General features: G+C 50.0%; 1 protein-coding gene across 1 annotated transcript; it reads left to right on the top strand.

Annotated features, from left to right (window-relative positions):
* The first annotated feature begins 1809 nt into the window (after positions 1-1809).
* Positions 1810-23293, top strand: LIPG (lipase G, endothelial type). The gene is made up of 10 exons (XM_030336886.2): positions 1810-2195; positions 4997-5178; positions 6814-6993; positions 8120-8231; positions 13211-13432; positions 14941-15183; positions 15901-16021; positions 16717-16935; positions 18935-19039; positions 21230-23293. The coding sequence occupies exons 1-10, from the start codon at positions 2099-2101 to the stop codon at positions 21249-21251; spliced, it is 1503 nt and encodes a 500-aa protein (XP_030192746.1). The 5' UTR covers positions 1810-2098; the 3' UTR covers positions 21252-23293.
* The last annotated feature ends 690 nt before the right edge of the window (positions 23294-23983 follow it).

Genomic DNA, 23983 nt, shown 5'->3' with positions numbered 1-23983 from the left:
TGGCTTTGAGCAACCCAGAACAGAGAAGGGGATTTTTGGCTCACAGGTTACCCACTGCCTCATCCCTGAGGCATGACAGATGGAGACAGGGTTCCCGAGAGCTCATATGTTAGAGGTCAACCGCCCAAATGAAACAGAGAGCAGAGGAGAGAGACCTAGTTGTCAAATGTCCTTCAAATCTGCAGCCTGCCCCCATGACTTACTGGGGGCCTGCCCTCATGTGTAAGTTATACCTGACTTATGTCTGCATTGTTCACCAACGGAGGAGAGCTGGAGGGGAACGGAAGCAACATATCTAGGGGTACCATTTACCATCCCATAAAGTGCACGGGGTTTTATACTGAAAAATAAAGCCAGTCGACTTCTTGTTAATGAATTGCGGCACACGGGAAGGACAAAGCTTGCTCCGTTGGCGGCTGGAGTAACAAAAGTAACAAGGATAGGCGGGAACAATACCTGCTCCTCGGGACTGGTTTCCCCACACTGATCTCCTCGGCTGGGGCCCCAACACCAGGGAGAAAGGGGCGCGAGGCTGCCCGGGCGCTTTTCCTCCCCAGGCGGGAGTGGGACCGGTTCCCTGCGATGGTGGGGTTACTAGAGGTCAAAGGTGCAGTCTTGCCGAGCCAGCTTTGGCTGGCCGGACCCGCTGGGACCGCGGAGCGCAGCCCCCCCGCCCCGCCGCAGCTCTGCGTCCACAGGGGAGGTTGGTGCCGCGGGTGCCCCAGGCGCAGCTCTGCTCGCGCGCGCCAGACGCAGACTCACGGCCAAGGTCTCGGGCGCTCTCCGCTCGTAGTCCCGAGGTCGCTTCGGGCAGGGAGCCGGAGCCAGCGCAGGAGGGAGGAACAGGGACCCGGAATCAATAAAGGGAAGGACTGGAGGGAAAAAATGACGAAGGAACGAGTTGCTTAATTCCACTCAACAGGTGGTTGCGTGTGTCGGCCGAGACTTGGCAATGGCCACGTGTCTGAGAACCCCAAGTTTGACTCACTGTTCCCTTTGGAGAGTGTCGCCTGGTATCCCTCTAGCGCTGCATTCCCAAGGTAAGAGAGAGCCTACCCCGTCACTTGGCAGGCCCCGCGCTGAGCGCTGTACCCCATTATCTCTTTTTATTTCCCCGAGTGCCATAAGCTTGGGGCACTGTTAACACCCGAGTATTGCGGACGACGGAACGACCTTAGAGAAGCTGGGGGGGCTTTGCTAGAGTTTTACTGCTAGTGGCGGAGCAAAGACTCCAGAAGGGACTGTGCGATCCTGAAAAGCCCAGGCCACAGCCCACAGCCCCTCAGCTCTGCCTCGTCCTTGTCAAGTCACTCCGTATGCACCTGTCGCGGGCCTCGCTGGGGGTGGGGGTGGGGGCTCGAGAGGAGAAGGACCGAAAGGGTGACCAGATGACTCTCCTCCATCCTGACCCTTGGCTCGCGGCGCGGAAAGCTCACTTAGGGCGCACTTTGGAGAGGGTAACCCTCCTTCTCCGGGGATCGCGTCCCCAGCGGGCGCGGCTTTTCGGGGCAGTGTCCCCCCTGGGGCGGCAGGGGCGAGGAGAATCTGGGGTCTGAGAGTGGACACTAGCAGGAAGTGGGGTGGTGGAAGCTCGGCTGCCAGCAGGGCGGGCGGGGCTGGGCGCGAGGCGCGCGTCCACGCGGTGGGTGTGTGCGGCGCCTTCATTCAAACTTTGGGGAGCCTAGGTTCCGGCGTCAGCGAAGGTGTAACCAATCAGAGTCCGGGGACGGGAATAAATTATGCAAATCACCATCTGGCGATGGGTCAGATGACTCCCATACTTTAAAAACTACCTCGTCGGGAGCTCCAGGAGTGACAGCGGCGAGTCCTGGCTTCCCCGGCGGGCGGGCGGCCCGGGTGAAGGCACCTCTAGTTCAAGCCCCTTCATATTCCCGTCCCCTCCTCACGGCTCACTTTAGCCAAGTTTTCCCCTCCACCTTCACCTTCAGCTGGCTAAGGCCACCGCTCTCTCCCTGGGCGAGAGAGGGCTGCCCACTTCGGGTCTTACCAGCGCGGACTGCTGGAAACCCCGAGAGGTCTTCTTCCTCTTCTTCTTCTTTTCAGTCCTGTTTCGGGAGAGGGGGTGTGGCGGGGAAGGATGCGAAACTCCGTTCCTCTGCTCTGCCTCTGGAGCGTCCATTGTTGCTTTGCGGCGGGAAGCCCCACACCCCCCGGTCCGGAGGGACGGCTGCAAGGTAACGTGCACTTACCCTTATTACCCACCCCCCACCCCAGCTTCTCCGGGCCATGCCCCCTCTCTGTCTCGCCGACGCTTTTCCAGCCCGTCCCGGTGCCTGCGAAATCCTCTTTCCTTTCCCACTGCCCATTCGCTCTTCCTCAATCAGCCTTGCAGTTCACTTGTTTCTTGGCGCTCCGGGCGTGCACATCCCCAGCAACGCATCCGAGAAGCCGCAGGCGAGCGTGTGCGCTGGCCCGCGCTCACCCTCTCGCCCCACCCCCTTCCTTGATAAGATTCCCTGGATCGGTGCTGTCCAGCCAGCCGAGTCGGCTGCCGGCTGCTCTTTAACCGTGTCCTTTGCGAGGCGAGAAGGTTGTTAGAGCTAAGTGGCTTGGTGCCCTTCCTTCTAGTCTGGGTGTAGGTGTTGGCAAAGTTGGGCAGCACGGGTAGCTGGCTCTGGTGTGATTAGCGCTTGCGGAGAGCGTTTGGTGAGTAACTTGTGCCCAGAAGCTGCTGGGCCGATTCCCCCAGGTTGCCAGCCTCCTCCTCCCCAACACCCTTTCCCACCCCCGCTCTTCCTCTTCCTACCTCTCTTCACCTTCCTCCTTGTAGCTGCTAGCTTTTCTTCCGAATTCCTTTCATCAGAGGAAGCCTTGCCCTGGTGGAGTGAGGGTAGGATCACCCATCCGGGTGCCCAATCTATTAGCGAAGCAGTGGAGAAGGGAGATCTCCCAAACTCCACCCCATTATTTCACCTTCTTCTAGTCTGCCGAGGTTGGGCCAACGATGCTGGTCCATGTCAGTTTATGTACTTGTGGGAGGGGTAATTTGAATGAATGGGAAAGCCTTGCTTTACTTAACATGTTCCAATGCTAACTGGAACTGGGACCTGGGGTAGGTCAGGTCTCTAGCTCCTGTCCTGTAAATCGGTAACACTCCTTCCGTTTCACGTGTTCTGTGATTCCGAATATTTGTGGGCCATTCTCTCAGTCGAGAAAGTATGGCTGCTCAGTGCCAGGCACTGTTCTAGGATCAGGGGATGTGATGTGGAACAAGACAGATGAAGACCCCTGCCTCACGGAGCTTGCATTTCAGTGGTGGGAAGACAGACGGCAGAACTAATTAAGATATATAATGATACTCGGTGGGAGAAAAGTAAGCAGAGGAGGAAGGAACAGGGTGCTGGGGGAGAAGGTGGCACAGTTTTAATCTGTGGTCTGGTTTCCCTCACTGAGAAGTTGACCACGGAGCAAGGAACCGAAGGAGGTGAGAGAATGAGCCATGAGAGCACATGGGTAAGAATAATCACAAAGTCCCAGAGGTTGAAGTGCCCCAGGCTGGAGCACTCTGAATGAAGCCGGAGAACTCTGGGGTCAGAAAAGGCCGGATGCTAAGGTGGAACTTTTATGTCAGTATGTGGGTTTATCCACAAATCTGTCCCAGGAAGCCAGCAGACTTCTCTCCTTTTCTCCTAGAATTCCCCATCTGGTCTCTGTGAGTAGCTATCTGGGTGATAACTGGGGAGGGAGACTATTTTGTCCATGGTTCAAATTTCTGCTGGTTGGGGCTTTGTTCATTACTTTAATGGCAGTTAAACCCGAGGTCTGCTCATGTATATTTAGTTGCATTTTCTGGAACCTTACCCTTTGTACATCTGGTGTATTCTTTTCCTCCCCCACTGCCCTCTTCACCACCACCTTCTCTACTGTTTTGCTGTCTCTTTCCATGATGCCTTTGCCCCCCCCCCCACTCTGGGAATAATGAAGCTCCTGGTTTGGTCATTGGTATTTTTTCCCTTGATTTCTGGGTGACAGGAGAGTTTGATTTTTCTAATTTCCCAGCCTGTTATCAAGAGGTAGTTTCCTGGATGGCTGAAAGAATGCTGGATGGGGTTCCTTTATGACTGTCCATAATAATGTGGTGATGACAGTGCTTCGTGTTAAAAGGGCATAAGGGCACTGTATGCGTGAAAGTTACGATTTTGCTGCTTTTATGAATTTCCTCATGGCTCAGTCACTTCTTTAACAAACTTAAAGAACGTCTGGCCCATGTTTAGCACTGCGAGAGCCCTGACGCAGGAGGTGTTTGAAGTAAGTACTGGAATCTAGCTGGCAACGCTGGAGGAAGCCCATTGTATGATAGCGGATGGCTTCTTACTCTAAATTCCAAAATCCAGAATCTCTCAAAATTGGAAAATTTGTTTGGTAATTTGTTTGGCAGCGAGACTTGGCCTCACCGGCCCTGAACTCCTCTGGCAGCAAAAACTGATCAGAACTGACACGAGGCTATCGATAGACTTGACTTCTGCCCTTGAGCGTGAGTAGTTTCGTACTTCCCTGCAGAAATTTTAGTGTGTTTGATTACTGGGGAATGCCCCCAGACCCTACTGGGGATGTCATGTACTGTGTGGCTTATGTGCCACGATGCCTTTCTAAAATCTGAAAAGTGCTGAATTTTGAAACTCGGCTTGTCCCCAGCATTTCAGGAAAAGAATCGAGGACGCATACTCTCTAAAAGTAGCCACTTGAGCATAGGAAGGAGAACTCGTTTTGGTAGGGAAGAGGAAAGAGAGGTAAGAGAACCTATTTATTTCAGAGTCACAGTAATTAGTACCGATGGCTTAATATTCTTAAATTCTGAGATGTCCCTTTATAATATCTTTGCAACTCTTCCGGGAAATGAGAAAACATTCAGCAGGTATAAAAGCTGAAACCCAGAGGATTAGGTAATGTGCTCAAGATTGAACTAGAACTAGACTCCAGATCTCTAACTACCCGAGCCTACTAGATGCACCCACGCTCTGTTTCTTTCCCCCAGATGAGCTCCGTACGCCCAGGAATGTACAGATTGTTGCCAAACCTCTTGTGAGATTTAACCTCCGCACCTCTGGGGACTCAGAACACGAAGGATGCTACCTCTCCCTCGGCCACAACCAGCCCTTGGAAGACTGTGGCTTCAACATGACAGCCAAAACCTTTTTCATCATTCACGGATGGACGGTGAGCCCAGTGGAGGGAGCTCGGCAGCTTGACACAAGATTTGGTTGCCTTTGTTTTGGTCAATTAAAAAGAAGGCTGGTGCTTCCAGATTCTACTGTCTCTTGCTCTCTCTCTTTTCTTGTGGGCTGCTTGTGTTTCAGACAGCTGTGAAGAATGTAATGGGCACTTCGCTGAGGGGGCTATATGGATGCCAGCAGGGTGGTATTTAATGCTGGCACGCAGCGGGCTTTCAGAAAGTGGCTCTCCTGAAGGCAGCGGCCCAGTTCCACCGGCTCTTAAGGGGCCCTCTAATTACACTTAATTACATTGGTCAACCACTGCCTCGAGGGGGCCATCCCTCCCTAAGAGCTGAGCTGAACTGCAGCAACTTGACTGGCTCCGAGAGTCTATGAAGAGCCAGCTGGCCCAGATCGCTGGCCGCCGTTGGCATGGTGCCCTCCTGTTTGCATAGAGATGGCTCCGTTTAAAGGCACTGGGGCTCTTTATGCGCCCTAGCTGAGCAATTCACATTGAAAGGCCATGACAAAACTTCAACAAAAAGGGCTTTAACGCTCAGCTTTAGAAGCTTTTGACCAGCGAGGGGTTTATTCATTCCTATAATGATGGTCTGTAGGAAAATGACACTATTAAGTGAGCAGGTTTCTGCCTGGGCTAATTGAGGGGGGGACATTCCTTCTTTTAATGATGAGAAATTCATATCCGTTACATGCTTTCTGGGTCTTTAGGTCTATCACCAACTGCTGGGGTCAGGCCTTGTGGGTGGGGGCGCCTATCTACCTAATGTGACTGAAGAGGTGGTCAGGGGCTTGTCTATCCATGCTTATCCCACAGCCTACAATTAGAATCATGCAATTGAACCTTTTTAAGCCCCCCTGTCAAAATGCAAATACAAACTGCCTGCAACTTCCAAATGGGTTGCATTCCAGAAAGTTCTTTTGTAATCTGGAACTGGAAGAGCTTTTTTCCCATAGAGGCAGGATTGTAAACGGCGTTTGGGTTCCCAGGCCACGCACAGAAAACCTATTTATCTAATAATGTACATGTGATAGGTTTACAACTGGACTAGTCACTATTTATAACTTTGTTTCTGTGGGAAAATGTGTTCTGAGTTCTAATTTGGGATTCCAGGGACAGATCTTCCCTACTCTGGGGTCAAGAGGGATGGCAGAGATCGGTTGTAGGAAGGGGTCATTTGTTAACTCTGCATCCGCCTAGGAGACCGCGTGTCCTTGCGTCTCCAAGAGAAGAGCTAATTCTACAGGGTTACCCTTTCTACCTGCCTTTGAGGCCTCTTGCTTGTCTGTGACAGGGACTCAGGCTAAACTCAGGCCAGTATCGCCACCAATGTTTATCTCGTAATGGTCCTGTTGGACAGTGGGTAGCAGCCTAAGACACCAGCTATGAAAATTCTGATGGGAAAAAAAAAAGATATAAAGAGCAATGGAAGACAAACACTCATGCAGCAGTCCTGTCTGTGGCGGGCCCTGCTCAGGTACAAATGTCTGGTGCCTGAGCAGCTATTGCGAAACGTTCTGGAATTGGCTGGGGAGAGGGTCATGGAACTGAATTCCTATATTCATCAGGATTCCTGAAACGACAAGGAGAATTTTTAAAAGTGTCCTTTGTTCTTTGCAGATGAGTGGCATGTTTGAAAATTGGCTATACAAGCTTGTGTCCGCCCTGCAGATGAGAGAGAAAGAAGCCAATGTTGTGGTGGTTGACTGGCTTCCCCTGGCCCACCAGCTCTACACAGACGCGGTCAATAACACGAGGGTGGTGGGACACAGTGTTGCAAGGATGCTCGACTGGCTGCAGGTAAGTGCTTTTAAGAGCAGGATCTTGAACCTGAACCTTCTTAAGAAACACAGTTCAGACTGTGTTCCAGTGAACTTCAGGCTTCTGAGAATACCTCTGGGATGCAAATTTTTACTGAATTAAGTATGCTTGAAATACTTGAAGGCTGGCGCTTTGGGAAAGCTTTTCAGTTATTGATATATCTCTGGATTCTTTTCTGTTCTTTGATTCGCCGGAAGAAAATCTGCCTTATGGGTTGTTACTAGCTGATGCCCTCATATTGGGAATAAAAAAACTTCCTGGAGTCTGCTCCTTGCCTCTGAAGGGTGGCTGTCCTCAGGGGTGAGGAGAGGGTTGGTTCCCCCAAAATGCAGCCTAATGCCACACTTAAAATATTAAGTGTGGAAAATATGTCTTGAGGTCTTAGATTCACTCTCTATAGGTTAATGATTTGCCTGAGATCACAGACTTTCCTGGGGGCAAGGGTGCGCTGGCAAAGTGACCCCATTATCTGGGCAATTCCAGCCTGACTTTCCTTTTGTCCCTGAAATCTGATGAATTCTGGCAGCATCTGGTCAGGGGTACTCTAGCATTACCTCATTTTTCTGCCTAGGTCGTTTTGTAGAGCTTGGTGTCTGAGCTGTGGGACCAAAGTCCCACCTCGGCACCCCTGCCAGGAAGTGCCCTCTCAGGGTATGGTGCTTCAGCTCTGGGGTCCTGGGTGGGCTTGTGGTGAGCAGATCGGCAGCTCCTGGGGCCTAAGAAGCGAGGAAAGAGTAGGCTGCTGCAGGCTGTGGCTGGCACTTAGTCTCCAGTGAGTCTGGTGGCTTTGATTTCCACATGGCCACCCCCACCTCCTGCAGTGCCAGAGAGAATGGGAACGTAGCCAAAGGGTCAGGTATGTGGTTTCTAGTCATAACCTCCACCCTGCCCCCAGCGCTTGGCATTTAAAGTGGCACAAAGTCCTTTTGCCTTCCCCTCACCTGGCTATGTCCCTTCCCTGTCTCATTGCCGGCAATGAGGGCCATGCCCTGGGAAGTCTCTGCCCCTGGTTCCCGTGGCTCTTCCTCGTCTCCATTGAATGGTTGGTGACCCAGTGGGCTCGGGACCACTGGCTGTGCTCACACACTTTTGTGGTTTTCTGCAGGAGAAGGATGATTTTTCTCTTGGGAATGTTCACTTGATCGGCTACAGCCTTGGAGCCCACGTGGCAGGGTATGCTGGCAACTTCGTGAAAGGCACGCTGGGCAGAATCACAGGTAGGGTCTGCTTCCTGCGCTGACAGCTGACCCCCGAGCTCCCCCGGCTCCTTGGCCAAGCTGGCTTTTCTGAACTGGAGTGTTCCCAAAGAGGCAGCATGGAGGGAGCCATACAGGGTTAGCTTTGGAAGGGACCGGGGGATATGGAATCCAGAGCTTTCAAGCGTTCGTTTCAGTCACAGAATCCCTCTTTCAAGTTGAGCTTGTGTGGGACCCTGATAATGAAACAGACAGAAGGGATTGTTTCTGGTCGAAGCTGGATATATGGTGGGTAGTGTTAGCTTTGCTCTTGGGCCTTCCCCATCCCCAGAGAAAGGTCAGGATCCCAGAGCACCAGGGACCCACTTTTGAAAACCGCTGGCCGGGTCTGACAGGCAAGGAAACACCGAGAGGCAAACAGCTAATAACTGAAAAGTACAGAACCGCAGTGGGTCCTGACCTATCAGCCTTTGAGGCTCACTCTTTTCTCCACCAGTGATGCTTAGGACCTTCAAGGGAAATGAACGGGTGGTGGAGTCGAGTTTGAATTCTGCCTTATTTCTGTTTCATCCACCAAGAGCCTCTTTCCAATGTTTAGCTGGCACATTTATTAGTGATAATTATCTGTTAGAATGTGCCGCTTGAGATTCTCTCCTCTTCCTCCTTTCTGTCCCTCCCCCACTCATGGTCCTCTTTCTCTCTCTCTCTCAAAATAAATAAATAACCATTAAAAAAAAAAAAAGAGGGCTTAGGGGCCTGGTGGCTCAGTCGGTGAAGCATCTGACTTCGGCTCAGGTCGTGATTTCATGGTTTGTGGTTTCAAGCCCCACGATGGGCTCTGGGCCGACAGCTCAGGGCCTGGAGCCTGCTTTGGATTCTGTGTCTCCCTCTCTCTCTGCCCCTCCCCTGCTCGTTTTCTGTCTCTCTCTTTCAAAAATAAATAAACGTTAAAAAAATTAAAAAAAAAAGAGGGCTTTCTGATATTGGCACCCAGGTTGTCAACAAAAAATTGGGTTTCCCTTCTTGCTGAGCTTTTGATGTGTGTTTGGATTAAATCATTTAATGATTTAAAAAGTGTGAAAGATTTTCCTTCCCATTTTTATGCTTCCTCAAATCTGTAAACAGAGCTACCCCTAGGCTGAAGTTAATGGCAGATTTGTTGTCCTAAACCTTTATCTTCCTTCCAGAATTCTTTTTGTCTTCACTCCCAGCTTCCCTCTCACCTCCGAGGTACCAAGGCCCAGCTGCTCACCTCGAAGGAAAGATTTGATCAATTTCTTTCCTGGCAGTATTTTTATTTTAAAACAGGACTTGGGAAGAAGGGAGTCCTTAGCTAATAAATAATTTAGTAAAGGGAGAATTTCAGGTTTTAGCAGCAAGCAAGTGGGGTAGATTTAAATATATATGGATATTTGTAAAATTTTATTGGCTCACCTCAAATCATCCCTGGGCTTCAGTCTAAGGTATACACACACACACACACACACACACACACACGTATACACACACTCTCCTTTAGATCCAATTCCTTGATTTAGCACAGCTTGAGAGCCTCATTTTTGTTTACCAAGACTGTGGGGCCTAATCATCCAGGCGGACAGTGATCGTGTGGCCGCACAGGACTGCTCGTTAACCTGTTGCTGGCACAGCACTGTTGGGCTGTGAGCCGCTCTGGGTTCCATGGTCCGAAGGACTCCTCCTGGCCCCCAGTGAGAGGCCTGATGCTGCAGAACCAGGCCAGCCATGTTCAGACTGCAGCTCATTCAAATCCCCAGCCACCCCTCCCCCTCCCCGCCAGCCCAGGGTCATGGGCAGCAAGGACAGGTTGCAGATCTTTCCTTATTCTCTTTCTAAAGCTGCAATGAGCTGGGGAAGAGTTTTCCAGTTCTTTCCCCCTGCCTCTTTGGGTGGCAGCTGCTGAGATGGGGGCTTTGCTGACCGAATGCTAATCAGTGCTCCGTGCTGTCTGCACGCAGCATGGGGCCTGCGTGTCCCAAGCATGGTCCTCTCCTCCAGCCCTTCTCTGCGGGCAGGGGCCTGAGTGAGCCCTGCGGGAAGAAGTACCCTCTGTCCAGTTGCCCAGCAGCACCTCAAGAGGGCACGTGGCTCACCTGACGGGTGCTGTTGTGCATGTCTGGTGTGGGGGAGGGGCATGGATGTTCTTCTCGCTCAGTCCGCAGACTTCCCCTGGGTCTGGGAACCACGTGGTTCCAACTGGTAGAAGGACCAGACTGTAGCTCGCGTGGGGTCCTAAGGTCCATGATGCTGCTATGCAGAGGCCAGCAGGGAGACACCTGAACCCTAGTCTTGCTTGGGTTAGGGCTGTGGACGGGGGTTTGCCAGGGTTTTACCTTCTTGGGCTTTTGAGAGAATTCTGTGCCTCACTAGGAAAGAGGTCATATACTTCTCTCTCTTTTTCTTAAATTTTTTAATGTTTATTTATTTCTCCAAGACACGCTGCGGTGGGGCAAAGGGGGCCCTTTGGCTTCATTTTGCGGATGGGGTAGTAGGAACCAGTGCTTAAATGACAAGTGCAACATTTTACACCCTTAGTAGCAGAGCCAGGATTCAGACCCAGGCTGTCGGGTTGCAGAGCCTGCCCTGGCCACTGTGCCACACTGCCTCTTCTTGGTTGGTGAAGATAAACCAGCAGTGGGAACCGAGCGGGACCTGCCTTGCCAGATGAGTGCAGAGGCTTTCCCGGGCGTGTGTGCGTGTGTGGTTTCCATTTGCTGGACGGAACATCTTGGAAGGTGTCTGACTGAATGGAAGAAGGGCTGGCTCTCCACCTTTTCTTTTTTTGGAGGGGACAAGCTCTCCCTCCCATCCCTAGTTAAAAAAAAGTAAATCGTACCACTTTTCCCCAGAGTCTGTGAGCCCTGGCTCTGTGTCAGGCTGGGTCAGTCTGGGTGGGTGAAGGCTCAGCCTGCCCCCCCAGCCATCCTTTCGAGAAGCCCTGTCAGCTGCCTGCATTCCTACAGCACAGCTTGGTTTCCATGGCACTGACCGTCTGGTGGAGACTTTTGTTCACATCAGGCGAAGAGCCCCTCTCTTGTATTGGTTGCAAAGCAGAATGTTCCTCCCTCTCTCTCTCTCTTTCCTTCCAGAAAACATAGCAAGAGGCAGGGGGAGGCTGCCTGTGTCAGTCCTGTAGCCCTTGGCAGCCTCTGAAATGAGTCATCGTGGGCTGTGCCGGGGGGTCACCGCTTTTGTACCATCCTTCTTGAGGGCCCTGGGCTGGGGATGAACCGCCAGGCAGCTCGGGCTTCTTTTCTGCCTTGGCCATGCATATGCATTTATTTCAACTTCTTCTGGAGCCCGCTTGCTTCCACCAGCCGCCACAGCTCTCGTGAGTGACGGATTTCATAAGCTTACCGTCCGCTCCAGCCAATAGCTTGGCCTATTGCTTGGCTTAAAATCACCCCCGTCAGGCCTCACAGGGTGCTCCCTGGTTCTACTGCGCTGGGATCTGGTGGGTTCTTTTGCCCATCTCCTCCTTTAACGACTATGTTCTCCGTCTAAACTCCTCTCCCACGTGGTGTTTCTAGATCAGGGTGCCTCGACCTCAGCACTGTTAATGCTTTGTTGTGGGAGCTGACCTGAGCATTGCTGGATGTTTATCAGCCACCCTGGCCTCTGCCCACTAGATGCTAGCGGCTTCTCGTCCTCGTCCTTCTCCCCCCCGCAACCGCGACAACCAAAAGTGTCTCCAGACATTGCCAAGTGTCCCCTTAGGAGCAAAATTACACCTAGCTGGGCACCCCTGTTCCAGGCTCAACCGACCCCCCCCCCCACCACCACTTATAGTGCACTGTATTCTCAGCTTTTTCCAGGTCCTCTCTCTGTGTCCATAGGGCGGAAAGCCTTCTATGCGGGCATGAACTTGGCTCCCATAATTACTCGAGCTTGGCAACAGCAGCTGGTATTTACGCTGATGAGCGCTTAATCTCTTAATATCTCACATGCGCTGTATGGATTACGACGTTCAGGTTTAATTTTATTGATGATGCTGAAGGTGGGAGAAGTTTTTTCCACTCTGGTTCACCTCCTTTCAGCATCACCTGGGGGTGCTTGCCAGTCAGGATCTCTACGGGGCTGGGGAATCTGCATTTCATGCTTTGCAAATTCCTTTTTTTTTTTTAATGGTTTTACATTCATGCGGTTCCAAAATTAAAAGATGGTGAAAGTCTTTTATTGTTGCTACCATCTGCTCGGTTCCCTTCCCTGCCGTCTCGCCCAACACACATACACACAGGTAGCCAGGGGCTTGTGTGTCCTTCCAGAGTTTTCTATAGCTACATGGTAGAATTTGAATTTTCAACAAGCTCCCAGAGATATTTGTGCTGTTTCAAATGTGAGAACCGATTCTCTCTACATTGCCGCTTGTCTGCCTAATGCGGAAAGTTTGCGGGCAAAAAGATTTCTCCTTCTTGCTGCAAAACAGAGGAATTTGGAGGCCTGGGATATGGATCCTCAGTGTATCTCGTGTCCGCTCCCCCCCCCCCCCCACGTTGCCTCAATCTCATCGATCCACCTTTGGGCCTGATTCATAACTAAAGGAAGGGGAAAAGGAAGTCCAAATGCAAATAGCTCGGTTTGGGGAAACTGAGTCCTCCCTCCAGAAGATGCAGGTAGTTTAGTTATTCTGTAAAGGGGCTGCTACATTAAGGCTGCAGAAGGCTCCCAGTGGCAGAATAGATAGGACGGCTGGCTTAGTTCAGCCACAGCCAGCCCGAGTTCTTTCTAGGAGTGCTCCGGTTCTGACAGTCTGTGGTTCCTTGGAGCTGTATGTCATTGTGACTCAGTTGAGTTGTCAGGATAGGTGAAGGCTTCAGAAGAAAGCAAAAGTTCCTCCAACCGCAGGCATCCCACGGTTCCAGATTTACGGGGCTTGGCTCTGAGGGTGGCTTCTCTGTGCACACTTAGATTTACTTTTCAATCAAGACTCCAGGACTTTGCACACCCGATGCAGCTGCTCTTGGCTTGCTCTTCTGCTGTAGGTTTGGATCCTGCCGGGCCGCTGTTTGAAGGGGTGGACATCCACAGGAGGCTGTCCCCCGACGACGCGGACTTTGTGGATGTCCTCCACACCTACACACGTTCCTTCGGCTTGAGCATCGGAATTCAGATGCCCGTGGGCCACATCGACATCTACCCCAACGGGGGTGATTTCCAGCCGGGCTGTGGACTCAATGATGTCTTGGGGTCAATTGCGTATGGAAGTGAGTTCCTTACTTTCTGCTTCATACAGTGGTTTGACTCGGTTATCACATCTCCTAAGTCAGCCAGAGCACGTAGTACTCCCAACAATGTTCATTTTGCGATGCCCACTCCCCCCACGGAGGCGGCCAATCCCGTGTGCAGTTTATCTTCCTGCAGGTCTACTAACAGCCATCTGTTGGCTTCTGCTTTGCCCTCTCATGCACTGAGGTCCCAGTTGTTATTGGTTAATTTCTTTTTATAAGAAAAGGAATATATATCTGCTGGGAAAAGCACTGTAGAATCGCCTAGAGCAACTCTTCCTCCAGCTGCCTCTTTTACTCTTTAAAGGTAGGCAGTATGAACAATTTTGTGTGTATCCTCCTGGTCTTTTTTCTTTGCAAATTCATTTGTGTGTGTGTGTATGTGTGTGTGTAAGATTATATTTTTAAAATCACATTGTCCTGTAATTTTCCTTTTTCGGTCACTATAATATTTATATAGTCACTATATTATAATAATAGTATTATATTATATTATACTTATATAATATATATAGTGAATATTCTTAAACATCAGAACACATAGATTTACTTATCTTATTCTTTTTATTTTAAAAGAAAGGTATTTTTACATTTATTTATTTATTTTGAGAGGGGGGAGGCAAGTGAGCAGGGGAGGGGCAGAGAGAGGGAGAGAGAGAATCCCATCCAGGCCCCACACTGTCTATGCAGAGCCCAGTTCGGGGCTCAAACCCACGAACCCACGAGATCATGACCCGAGCTGAAATCGAGAGTCCGATGCTTAACTGAGCCACCCAGGCGCCCCCCGTCCCCCCCCCCTCCGCTTATTCTTTTTAAAGGCTGTACAATATTCTACAGCATGGATGCTCTATAATTTAATTTTTTGTGACATTTTAAAGAATTAAAACCAAGATGAGGTCTCCATTCACTTACGATTTACCTTCTGGATGCCTGAGCCTGTTCCCAGCAGACTTGGATTGAACTGAATCTGCTGCCGAAACCCATGTGTGGCTGGAGTGACCAACCCCTTTCTGGATTTCCCATTTTCTCACTCCCTCTGGTCTCGGCTGTATTGCTAAGTCTTGGCCCCTATTGGCTCCCTCTACTCTGATGCTCCGCCCTTTGGATGTCCCGCCCTGTCATTCAGTCTTAAGACTGTAGCCCTCTCCCAATGTGATAATATTCAAGTAGCCCCTGCAAAGCTTGGAGGTCCAGCAAGGACCAATGTCAGATGCTGGCATTCCTTAAGACTAGTAGTGTTACTGAGGAGGGGGTGGGGGTGGCTTTGTCAAATTTTTCCTAAGGTCCTGGGATTTACCGGGCTGTTGGCTGTAGCTTCCGGTTACAAGAGATAGGACGCACCGTGGGCATGGAAATCCCAGTTACGCTCCTAACTTCGTAACCAACCGATCATGTGACTCTGAGCAAATGGCTTCATCTCGGTGGGCTTTGAGGGCACAATCTATATTTGATGAGAGGCTCATCCTGCCCGTCCCCCCCTCCCCCAGCAATCACGGAAGTGGTGAAATGTGAGCACGAGCGGGCCGTACACCTCTTTGTTGACTCCCTGGTGAATCAGGACAAGCCGAGTTTTGCGTTCCAGTGCACGGACTCAAATCGCTTCAAAAAGGGAATCTGTCTCAGCTGCCGCAAGAACCGTTGTAACAGCATTGGCTACAATGCCAAGAAAACCAGGAGTAAGAGGAACAGCAAAATGTACCTCAAAACCCGGGCAGGCATGCCCTTCAGAGGTAACCCTCTGTCCCCACAGTGTCCTGAGGAGGGACCTTCGTCCTTTCCCTTTGTCTAATACCATGTTGTGGAGCAGGGCACGTCCCAGCCCAGGAGATGTGGCAGGGCACAATTAAACCAAATCATTGCAAATCAACGATGTTGTGCGTGCCCTAGGAAAGTCAATCTTTAAAAATAAATGGTGAGGACTCCTTTTGTGATGAAAACCATCACTCCATGGTCGCAACATCAGTATCTTAAATTTGTGTTGAGACGGAAAATTGTCATTTCTTTGCAATTAACTTTTGCAAAGCTATTTCGTATTTTTCTCATGATCGTCACAGCAAATCTGAGGGAGGACCGATAGGGCATCAAAATGAGGTCTTGCATTTTTACAACATGTGAGAAAACCATAGGGTTTTGCGGATGGTATTTTACATGTGAGGAGGCTGGGGCTCAAAGCGGTTAATACCTTGGTTCTTAATTCAAGGTCACACAGCTAGAAAGTTGCTAGGTTGGAATCCCCGAAAGAGTCGCTGGACTCCAAGTTTGGGGCTCCTCCTATACTGAGGTGATCCCTTATGCCATTGGACTGAAGATGACAAGAGGGAGGCTGGGCTGGACCAAAGGGACATTAGCCCCTAAAAACTCAGTGTTGTGAGTGACTCAGTTTGGGTCAGCGTGTCCTGAGATGACCGGCAAAGTTCACAAATGCCTTTGTCCCACTGTCTGTGCAGTTTACCATTATCAGATGAAAATCCACATCTTCAGCTACAAGAACATGGGAGACATCGAACCCAACTTTTACGTCACCCTTTATGGCACCAACGCAGACTCCCAGATCCTGCCTTTGGAAATGTGAGTCCCGGGCTCCCTTTAATGAGTTCAGGACTGAGAACGAGTCCGGCTAAGAATGAGCGAGCGTGGGAGCGTGCGAGCCAGTGCAGGGGAGTGCAGCCTGAGTGCCTGCGGGAGGGGCTGGGTGGCTCTGTGGTCCACAGTCTCCACCAAGCCCTTGACTCAGACCCTTTCTGGGAAGGATGCTCCAGGATGAGTCAGCAGCATGAGAAACTGCTGGGTCAGCTGGACAGAAGCTGTTGCTTCGTTTCAGGCAACGCCTGACACCTGGGGCTCTGGGAAATTTGGAACATAAATGTTATCCCTGCACCGTTTCTAATGATCTGTGGGAGGGGCACATGGCGACCGGTATATGTTTGTTAAGCGCACACGAGGTACAAGGCGCCATGCCAAGTCATGTTGGGACTGCAAAGTAATGTCCTCAAAGTACTCGCTTCTCAGGGCTCAGGGTCTAGCTGGGGGACCAGGTATGTATGCACACACTCACCTCCATAAATGGGATGGGACAGGTCCCCCCAAGGGTCACATGATGGGGACAGGCAGGAAGGGGCTGGGAGTTCAAAGGGAGGCAAGCGTCTGTGGGCTCATTTCTCTGCAGTCACCATGTGGCAGGTGCTACCACCGCGTCACCCCACACGGTGGGACAGTTTTCCAGGTGGCCAGGCGGTGAGACCTGCTCCTATCTCCCCTTGTAGAGTGGAGCAGATCGGGCTGAATGCCACCAACACCTTCCTGGTCTACACCGAGGAGGACCTTGGAGACCTCTTGAAGATCAAACTCACCTGGGAGGGGGCAGCTCAGTCCTGGTACAACCTGTGGAAGGAGCTTCGCAGCTACCTGTCCCAGCCCCGCAGCTCTGAGCGGCAGCTGAACATCAGGCGCATCCGGGTCAAGTCTGGGGAGACCCAGCGGAGGTAAGGGCTTCGCGACCTTTCTTTTGCCGCACCTTGTCTTGGCTTGGAGGAAGGGGGGCTTCTCCTGGACGGGGCTCCCTACGAGCACTGCCCTGATGACCTGTTTGCTGTGGGGTCCACACAACCAAAGCCTTCGCTTGCCCCTGTGCAGAGCATACCAGAGTATCAGGCCTACGGAGCCCCCACGGCTGAGGTCTGCAAGAGGCCCTGATTTCCCCGGACGCTTCGAGCATTATATCCTTCCTTCCAAGGCTCTGAGTCAAGGGTATGGGGTGGGGCCCTGACGTCAAGTCACAGAGAATGCTCTATGCCATGCCAGCTGGCAGTTCCCCCACGAGTTTTAACCTCAGGCTTAGAGTGAAAACTCTAGACCTTTATGTATCATCCCCTAAAATGGTGCCTTGACTCTCTGAGCAAACTTCTGAGCAGAAGCCAAGGAAGCCCGTGGGACCTTTGTCAAAAGAGGAGGGTTTCCTCGGCCATATCTTTCTGCAGACCGCTGGGAGGTCACCGCCAGCCTGGGGATGATAGGAGGCAGGCACCACCCTCCTCGTACCTCATCTGGTATTTTCTCCATCACAGTTCTTCATGTGTCCTGTTTCCATCCATCGCCTGTGGCATAGTGTGGCCTTAGGGGGAGGGAGGCGGAGGTCCCTTGTCTGAGTGATTCTGGTCTAGAAGTCTGTGAACTGGGGAGAGCTGAGGCCTCTTTGCACCCTACCCCTGTCGCTGGGTTACAGTAGATGTATTCTCCAACTTGACTAGATATTATGGAATCTCCGTCCAAAGTGTTTAGACCAATACAATCTAAAAGTAAGAGCCCCCTTTTCCTTTCCTCCTCACCTACACTGGAGGGGACACTCTTGCCATTCTGTTGGGTGTGAACTGGTCCCTTATTGTTGCTTTAACGTGTTTTAATTTCCTGGTTGAGATGAGATGGCTCACCTCTTTATATGTTTATGGGCCATTTGGGCTTTCTGGTAAAGGTTCTTTTGTTTTTAAATGTCTATTTATTTATTTTGAGAAAGAGAGAGAGAGGGAGGAGACAGAGAGAGAGAGAGAGAGAGAGCACAGGCAGGGAAGGAGCAGAGAGGGGGAGGGACAATCCCAAGCAGGCTCTGCACCATCAGCACAGAGCCTGATGCGGGGCTTGAACTCATGAACCGTGAGATCATGACCTGAGCCAAAACCAAGAGCCGGACACTTAACTGAGCCACCCAGGTGCCCCTCTGGTAAAGGTTCTTAAACCTGTTCTGCAGGTGGCGTTCGTCCTTCCCATCGGCATCGGGATCAGGTATCCCGTACATCTGTCAGTCGTGGGGTCATACGAACGCCACACCACAGAGGCTGCGGTAACCCACGTGGTTTGGCTGTACGTTGGAGTTGAAATGGTTATTAGACTAGTGATTTTTCTCTGCGACCTTGGTTGAGCATTTTCTGACTCACAGCTGCATCCAGTTATGCTTGTTGATGGGTGCTTATGAGCACCCCGCTGGAGGTACATTGAATTCCTCCATTTGAGGAGACTGCGGTCCACCACAGATACAGGAATCCATGAACAATTCGAGGCAGTGTATGATGCGTAAAATAAGATGAAACATTTATTATTAACTCCATGCCGTGCATAGGAATGACAACAGCAAAGGCAACACCTATAAAACAATATGCTTTTCTATTAAGGTCAAGGGCTTGGGCAGTCAGGGAGACTTCAGAGAGGCTATGCCTTGAAAGGCAGGCAGCCTTTTGGATGGACAGACAGGAGAAGGTGGAAGGTGTGATCAAAGGGCTGCATGAACCAAACCACAGGAGATGTCAGAGTGGGACATGGCAGCAGCAATGAGGGGTTCTGAAGATTCTGAGTCAAGGTGTGGCATGATGAAAGCCCTTTTCTCCTCACTTGGTCCACTTTGGATCCAGAAAGCACTGTCTGGCTAAGGCACAGCAATGTGCCTCCCCCACTTGAGTTTTGGCTACATTAGTGGTTTCTTCTTCCTCCTAGGTTGACCTTTTGTGTGGAAGACCTTGACAACACCAGCATATCCCCCGGCCAAGAGCTCTGGTTTCACAAGTGTCGGGATGGCTGGAGAATGAAAAATGAAACCAGGTAACCAGGGACTTTCTCATAGGGTCACGCGGTACCTGTTAGACAGGTCACCTAGCATGTGCTGGATGTGGGTCTGGGTGCTTGGGATGTAGCAGTGAACAGACCAGATACAGATCTCCTCTTTCGTGAAGCTGACCTGTTGGGAAGAGATAGACCAACCCGTGGAATATGCAGGGTGTCGGAGGGCGTTTGTGTCCCTTTGCCCCTTGGTCCAACTCCCCTTCAAGATGTTCACAGACCATGGTCCTGCTGGAGTCAGGCCATCTTAGGTTGAACTTCTCCATGGTGACAGGGGCTACAGGAAGATTCCAGGGCCCCTAGCTTCCTTCTGGGCGCCAGTTTGGAGTGGGGACTCAGATGGGAGGTAAAGGGGAAGAGCATGGTATAATCCCCATTTTTAGGTTTTTCTGGAACCCCGGGTGGGTGTCAGGGATAGTGATCAGCTCTCCCCCTTTTGGAGAAGCAGGAGTGCTCATGTGTATGACACTGAACCAGACAAAAGGCACGTCTTGATTCTGTGTCCCATGACCCCATGCCGGAGTCCCATTATTTCAGATTTGAGGAAGGCAGATCTCATGGTGTGAGGCAGCAGGTGCATCCAAAAGGGAAATTCATCACAGAGTCTCTGAGCCTAAACACCTGCTTCTGGAGGACGGAGACGGGCCCCTCGATGGCTTCCACCACTTGCCCCAACTGAGATGCTGTATAATAATGCAGCCTCCATACACCGAGCACACGACACGTGCCCAGTGTTTAGTGCCTTTTCTATGTTAGCTCATTTACTTGTATCACCAGCCCCATGACATTGGTGCTGTTAACCCTGTGTACTGTTGTGGACCCTGAGGCTCAGGGAAGTTAGGTCACTCTTTCCAGCTCCCCCAGCAGGCAATGGTAGAGTGAAGATTTGATGTTGGTTTATTTTAAAGCCCGTACTCTTTCTTTTTTTTTTAATTAAAATTTTTTTTTCATGTTTATTTTTGAGAGAGAGACAGAGCATGAGTGGGGGGAAGGAGCAGAGAGAGAGAGAGAGAGGGAGACACAGAATCCAAAGCAGGTTCCAGGCTCTGAGCTGTCAGCACAGAGACTGACATGGGGCTCGAACATTCAGGATGTGAAATCGTGACCTGAGCTGAAGTCGGAAGCTCAACTGACTGAGCCGCCCAGGCGCCCCGTCTGTACTCTTTCTTGAGCATGGGGGGTTCACTTAGATAAATTACCTCACTTTGATCTGGGTATCAATTATCAAGCAGCTGCACCCATTCGGAGAGCCCCTGTGATGAGCCCTCTGCCAACCCTGGGGACCAGGCTTCATCCTGGCTGCTCTGTGTCCTGTTCAGGATCACCGGCCTGATCACAAGCTTGGTGATCACAGGACGTGCAGGATTCTGAAAACTGCCCATCGAATGGCTCAGTCTAGTGCAGGTTCATAGGATATTCTGCTATAATAATAACTTTAGTTCTTTACGTTCGTATTCAGATTATTACCTTTCCAAAGTGCTCCCCCATGCATCAATTTCATTGATCCTCAGAATAGCCGTGTAGAAGGTATGCACCTAGGAAGGATCACTGTTCTTATCATTATTGTTATGATAACATATCTTATGATAAAACATTTTCTTCTTCTTTTCCGCTCCGTACCTTTGTAACAGCTGAGGATGTTATGTTGATACTTATGTAATGTTAGTACCTCGTCCTACTAACATCCTACCTTACTCATCCTGGTAATGAGAAAGCCAGTCATTACCCCCAAAAGAACATAAGGCGATAGAAGCCTGAGTCATGCATCGACACTAGGAAGTTGTGACAATCCCTAGACATAGGTTATGCCTTCGGTATCCTCTCACCTGATGTGGATACTATTCGCCTATTCGCCGATAAAGAGACTGAGGTTCCAAGAGGTTCAATTGCATGTTCGTGTAGCTGAGACTAGAATCAAGATCTCTGGATTCTGCCTTGCCCCCTTCCTGCCACCCTACAGTCGCTCTCGTATTTCTGGATCAAGGCAAAGAGGATCATGGATAGTTTTCCCTGCATTTGTGTGTGTGTGTGTGTGTGTGTGTGTGTGATAGGTGTGTAAGAAAGCTTGAACTTGTGGCAAACAGAGCACACCCTCAGTACAGGCTGCACGTTTGCCAAGCAAGCCAGGTGAGGATGCCAAATATTGCTCATCTCTTACATGGTTCCTTTCAGCCCAACTGTGGAGCTTTCCTGAGGGGCCAGTGAGGCCCACTCACACCCGCCTTCCAAACACATGGAGGAAAGTTACTGCTGAGGACCCACCTGATGGAAGGACCCCTCTTGGCCTTGACCCTCAGGCACTGGCAAGAGACTGTTTGCTGGGCCCAGGACCTTACCTCCTATGACTGTTGGGACTTCTCGCCGGAGGGGACCATACGCTGCTGTTCCTGCTGTTCCTGCCGCTCTAGAATTGCTCTAACTCCAGACCTGTGTGCAAAGGGTCGGACGCCCGGGCCTCCTGCGCACACTGCACTAGTTTCTGGGTGACTGGATGAGCCTGTGCTTCGCCTGACAGGGGACACTTGTGAAAGCGCATGGAGGACTGTCAGCTGCCTGATCTGAATGGTGGGGAGAGGTCTTTCCACTGGGAGCTGACTCGTGTCAGGATGGCAGACCCATGATCTCATTTGCCCAGAGGGAGGGGTGTATAGATGTGGGGTGGTGGCGAGGCCCTCACTGTTGGGGTTCGGTGGGCTGCATTGATCAATAATCATTACATTGCAGGCATTCCGTCCTGCTCCCCAGCTTACTCTCTAAAGCACACATCTTTGGGTGTCTTGGTTTTCCAGTTGCTTATTGTTTGATTGGACAGATGTTTATTAAGCACTTATAAACTTGATTAGCACAAGGCAGTAGACGCATTAGTAAACCTTTCCAGACTTGGAATCTAATGGAGTTGGGATTTCTAGTCTCCCTTCCAGTTTAGATGATCCATGAATATACATGGGATGAAGGGCACAATGGACACCGGGAGGGCTACAGGGTGTAAGCCTCGGGGATCCGAGGCTTGAAGTGGTTTCAGCTATTTCTTGTTAGTTAACGTGCACACTCCCTGTAAGAGCGACATGTTTGATCACTTGCATGGAAATGAGCAGAGTGGTGCTGGGGATGGAACAGTGGCCCATCTCCAAATGCGATTGCTTCAGAGCAAAATCTCTTCTGCTTGGGGAGGTAGAAGGCATCATATATCTGTTATACGTATCTGTTCATACAGAAACCAGCACCTGTCAAACAGAGCTGGCGCTAAGATTCAATAGAATGCCTTTTCCTCCGTGGAATATCTTGCTCTAATAGCACCTCCTTCTCTGTGTTGAACTTAGAAAAGCCTCCAATTGTAGATCTTGACATAAATGAATATATGCGATATCTGAGAAACTGGTTTATACTTTTCAAAAGATTTGCATGTGCATCACTTCGCTGGAGACTCACAAGAGAAGCGCAAGGCAGCTAATGTCTGTTTTACAACACGAAGGCTTAATGAGGTTCAGCCACATGCCTAGATTTATATCCCAGGTCGGTGGTGGAGCCTGGTGAGGACCCAGATTTCCTGGAGGCAAAGTCCGTGGTATGTTCATTTCTGCAACTTCCTCAAGATGTCTACAGCCTTTTCACCCCAATATGCCTCAGAGGTGACAAGCAAGGAGCTGGTTTTTGGAGGCATCCATTAAACCATAAACCCTTATATTAGTATATAGCCAGGAGAATAAGAGGTTGGGCCTTTTATGGACGAGATTTATTTGGAAGGAGGTGTGATGTCAAATTGGGGAGAAGAGTGGTTTTTCTTTGTACTTAGGTTTTTCGAAAGATGTTGTTTTAACCTGTGTTGTGCCAAAGTTGTGTAATTTTCAATGCCAAACTTTTGAAGACGTAACCAGTCAAGTCTTAGTTCAAGGTGTTTTCTTAAATTGTGTTCTTCTTCTGTTGCTTCTGTGAATGCTTTCTAGCCAAAGTGGAGCTTCTGTTATTGGCCATGCCTCCTGATTACTTCTGCCTTCTGTTTTTAGGAATGGAAGCCTCGGGAATCAAATCCTCAGTGGGTCCTGTATTTATACATTTGGCTTGAAGCCTTAGTTGTATATAATGATGCTTTTTTTTTTTAACACTTAGAGTACTATTTATTTCTCCAGTGTATATACTGTATAAAAACAAATATATGGTTAGTTTTTATTTTAAAATTAACCAATTTCAAGATTAAAAATTTTTAATAGGAAAATAATAAAAATCTATATAACTCTTTGTGGTCTGGCCTCTCGGTTCTTAACATTTGAAAGAATTATGGCTGCCCAAGCCTAGAGTTTGACGAAAAGTGACCTACATATAAGCTATAGTCTCTATTTGGTACTAATTATTGGTAGGAAGTGGACAACAGCTTCTTTCAACTAAAGAATAAGAAGGAAAACTGTTTGAATAGCAGAAGTGCCTGAAGTATACGTTAGGAAAAAGGAGGGGTGGCTGCACATTGGTGCACATTGCATGGGACCCAGATAACAGTAACTTATGCTGTAACTATGCAGGTAGAAACTGAATTCTCTATTTTATTAAAGTCTCAGTTGGTATTGAGGCTCGGCTCCTTAAAGCAGGGTCCAGGCTCTACGTTTTTGCTGTTCCAACCACAGGGTGTTTGCTTCATCTCCACAATCCAAAGTGTCCCCCGTCAGGTCCCCTTCCAGCCCACGAGAAGGAAGAGGAAAGAATATGAAATATTCTTGAACTATTTTGAAATATTCTTGAACTATTTCAATATTGAAAATATTGAACTAGATGAAGTTCATTTGTCAAACTCTGACATCTCTTTCTTACGCCTCTTGCTTTCTTCACTACACAATATCGGGCACTTCTCTTGTTGCAATAGAGCTTAATGGTCATTTTGTAAATGGCCACAGAAATGTCCATACAGTGAGGGGACCATCATCTTTTCCTTAGCTG

This window comes from Lynx canadensis, chromosome D3 (genome assembly GCF_007474595.2).
Source record: "Lynx canadensis isolate LIC74 chromosome D3, mLynCan4.pri.v2, whole genome shotgun sequence".
NCBI classification, from domain to species: domain Eukaryota; kingdom Metazoa; phylum Chordata; class Mammalia; order Carnivora; family Felidae; genus Lynx; species Lynx canadensis.
This window is presented reverse-complemented; position numbering and strand designations above follow the sequence as displayed.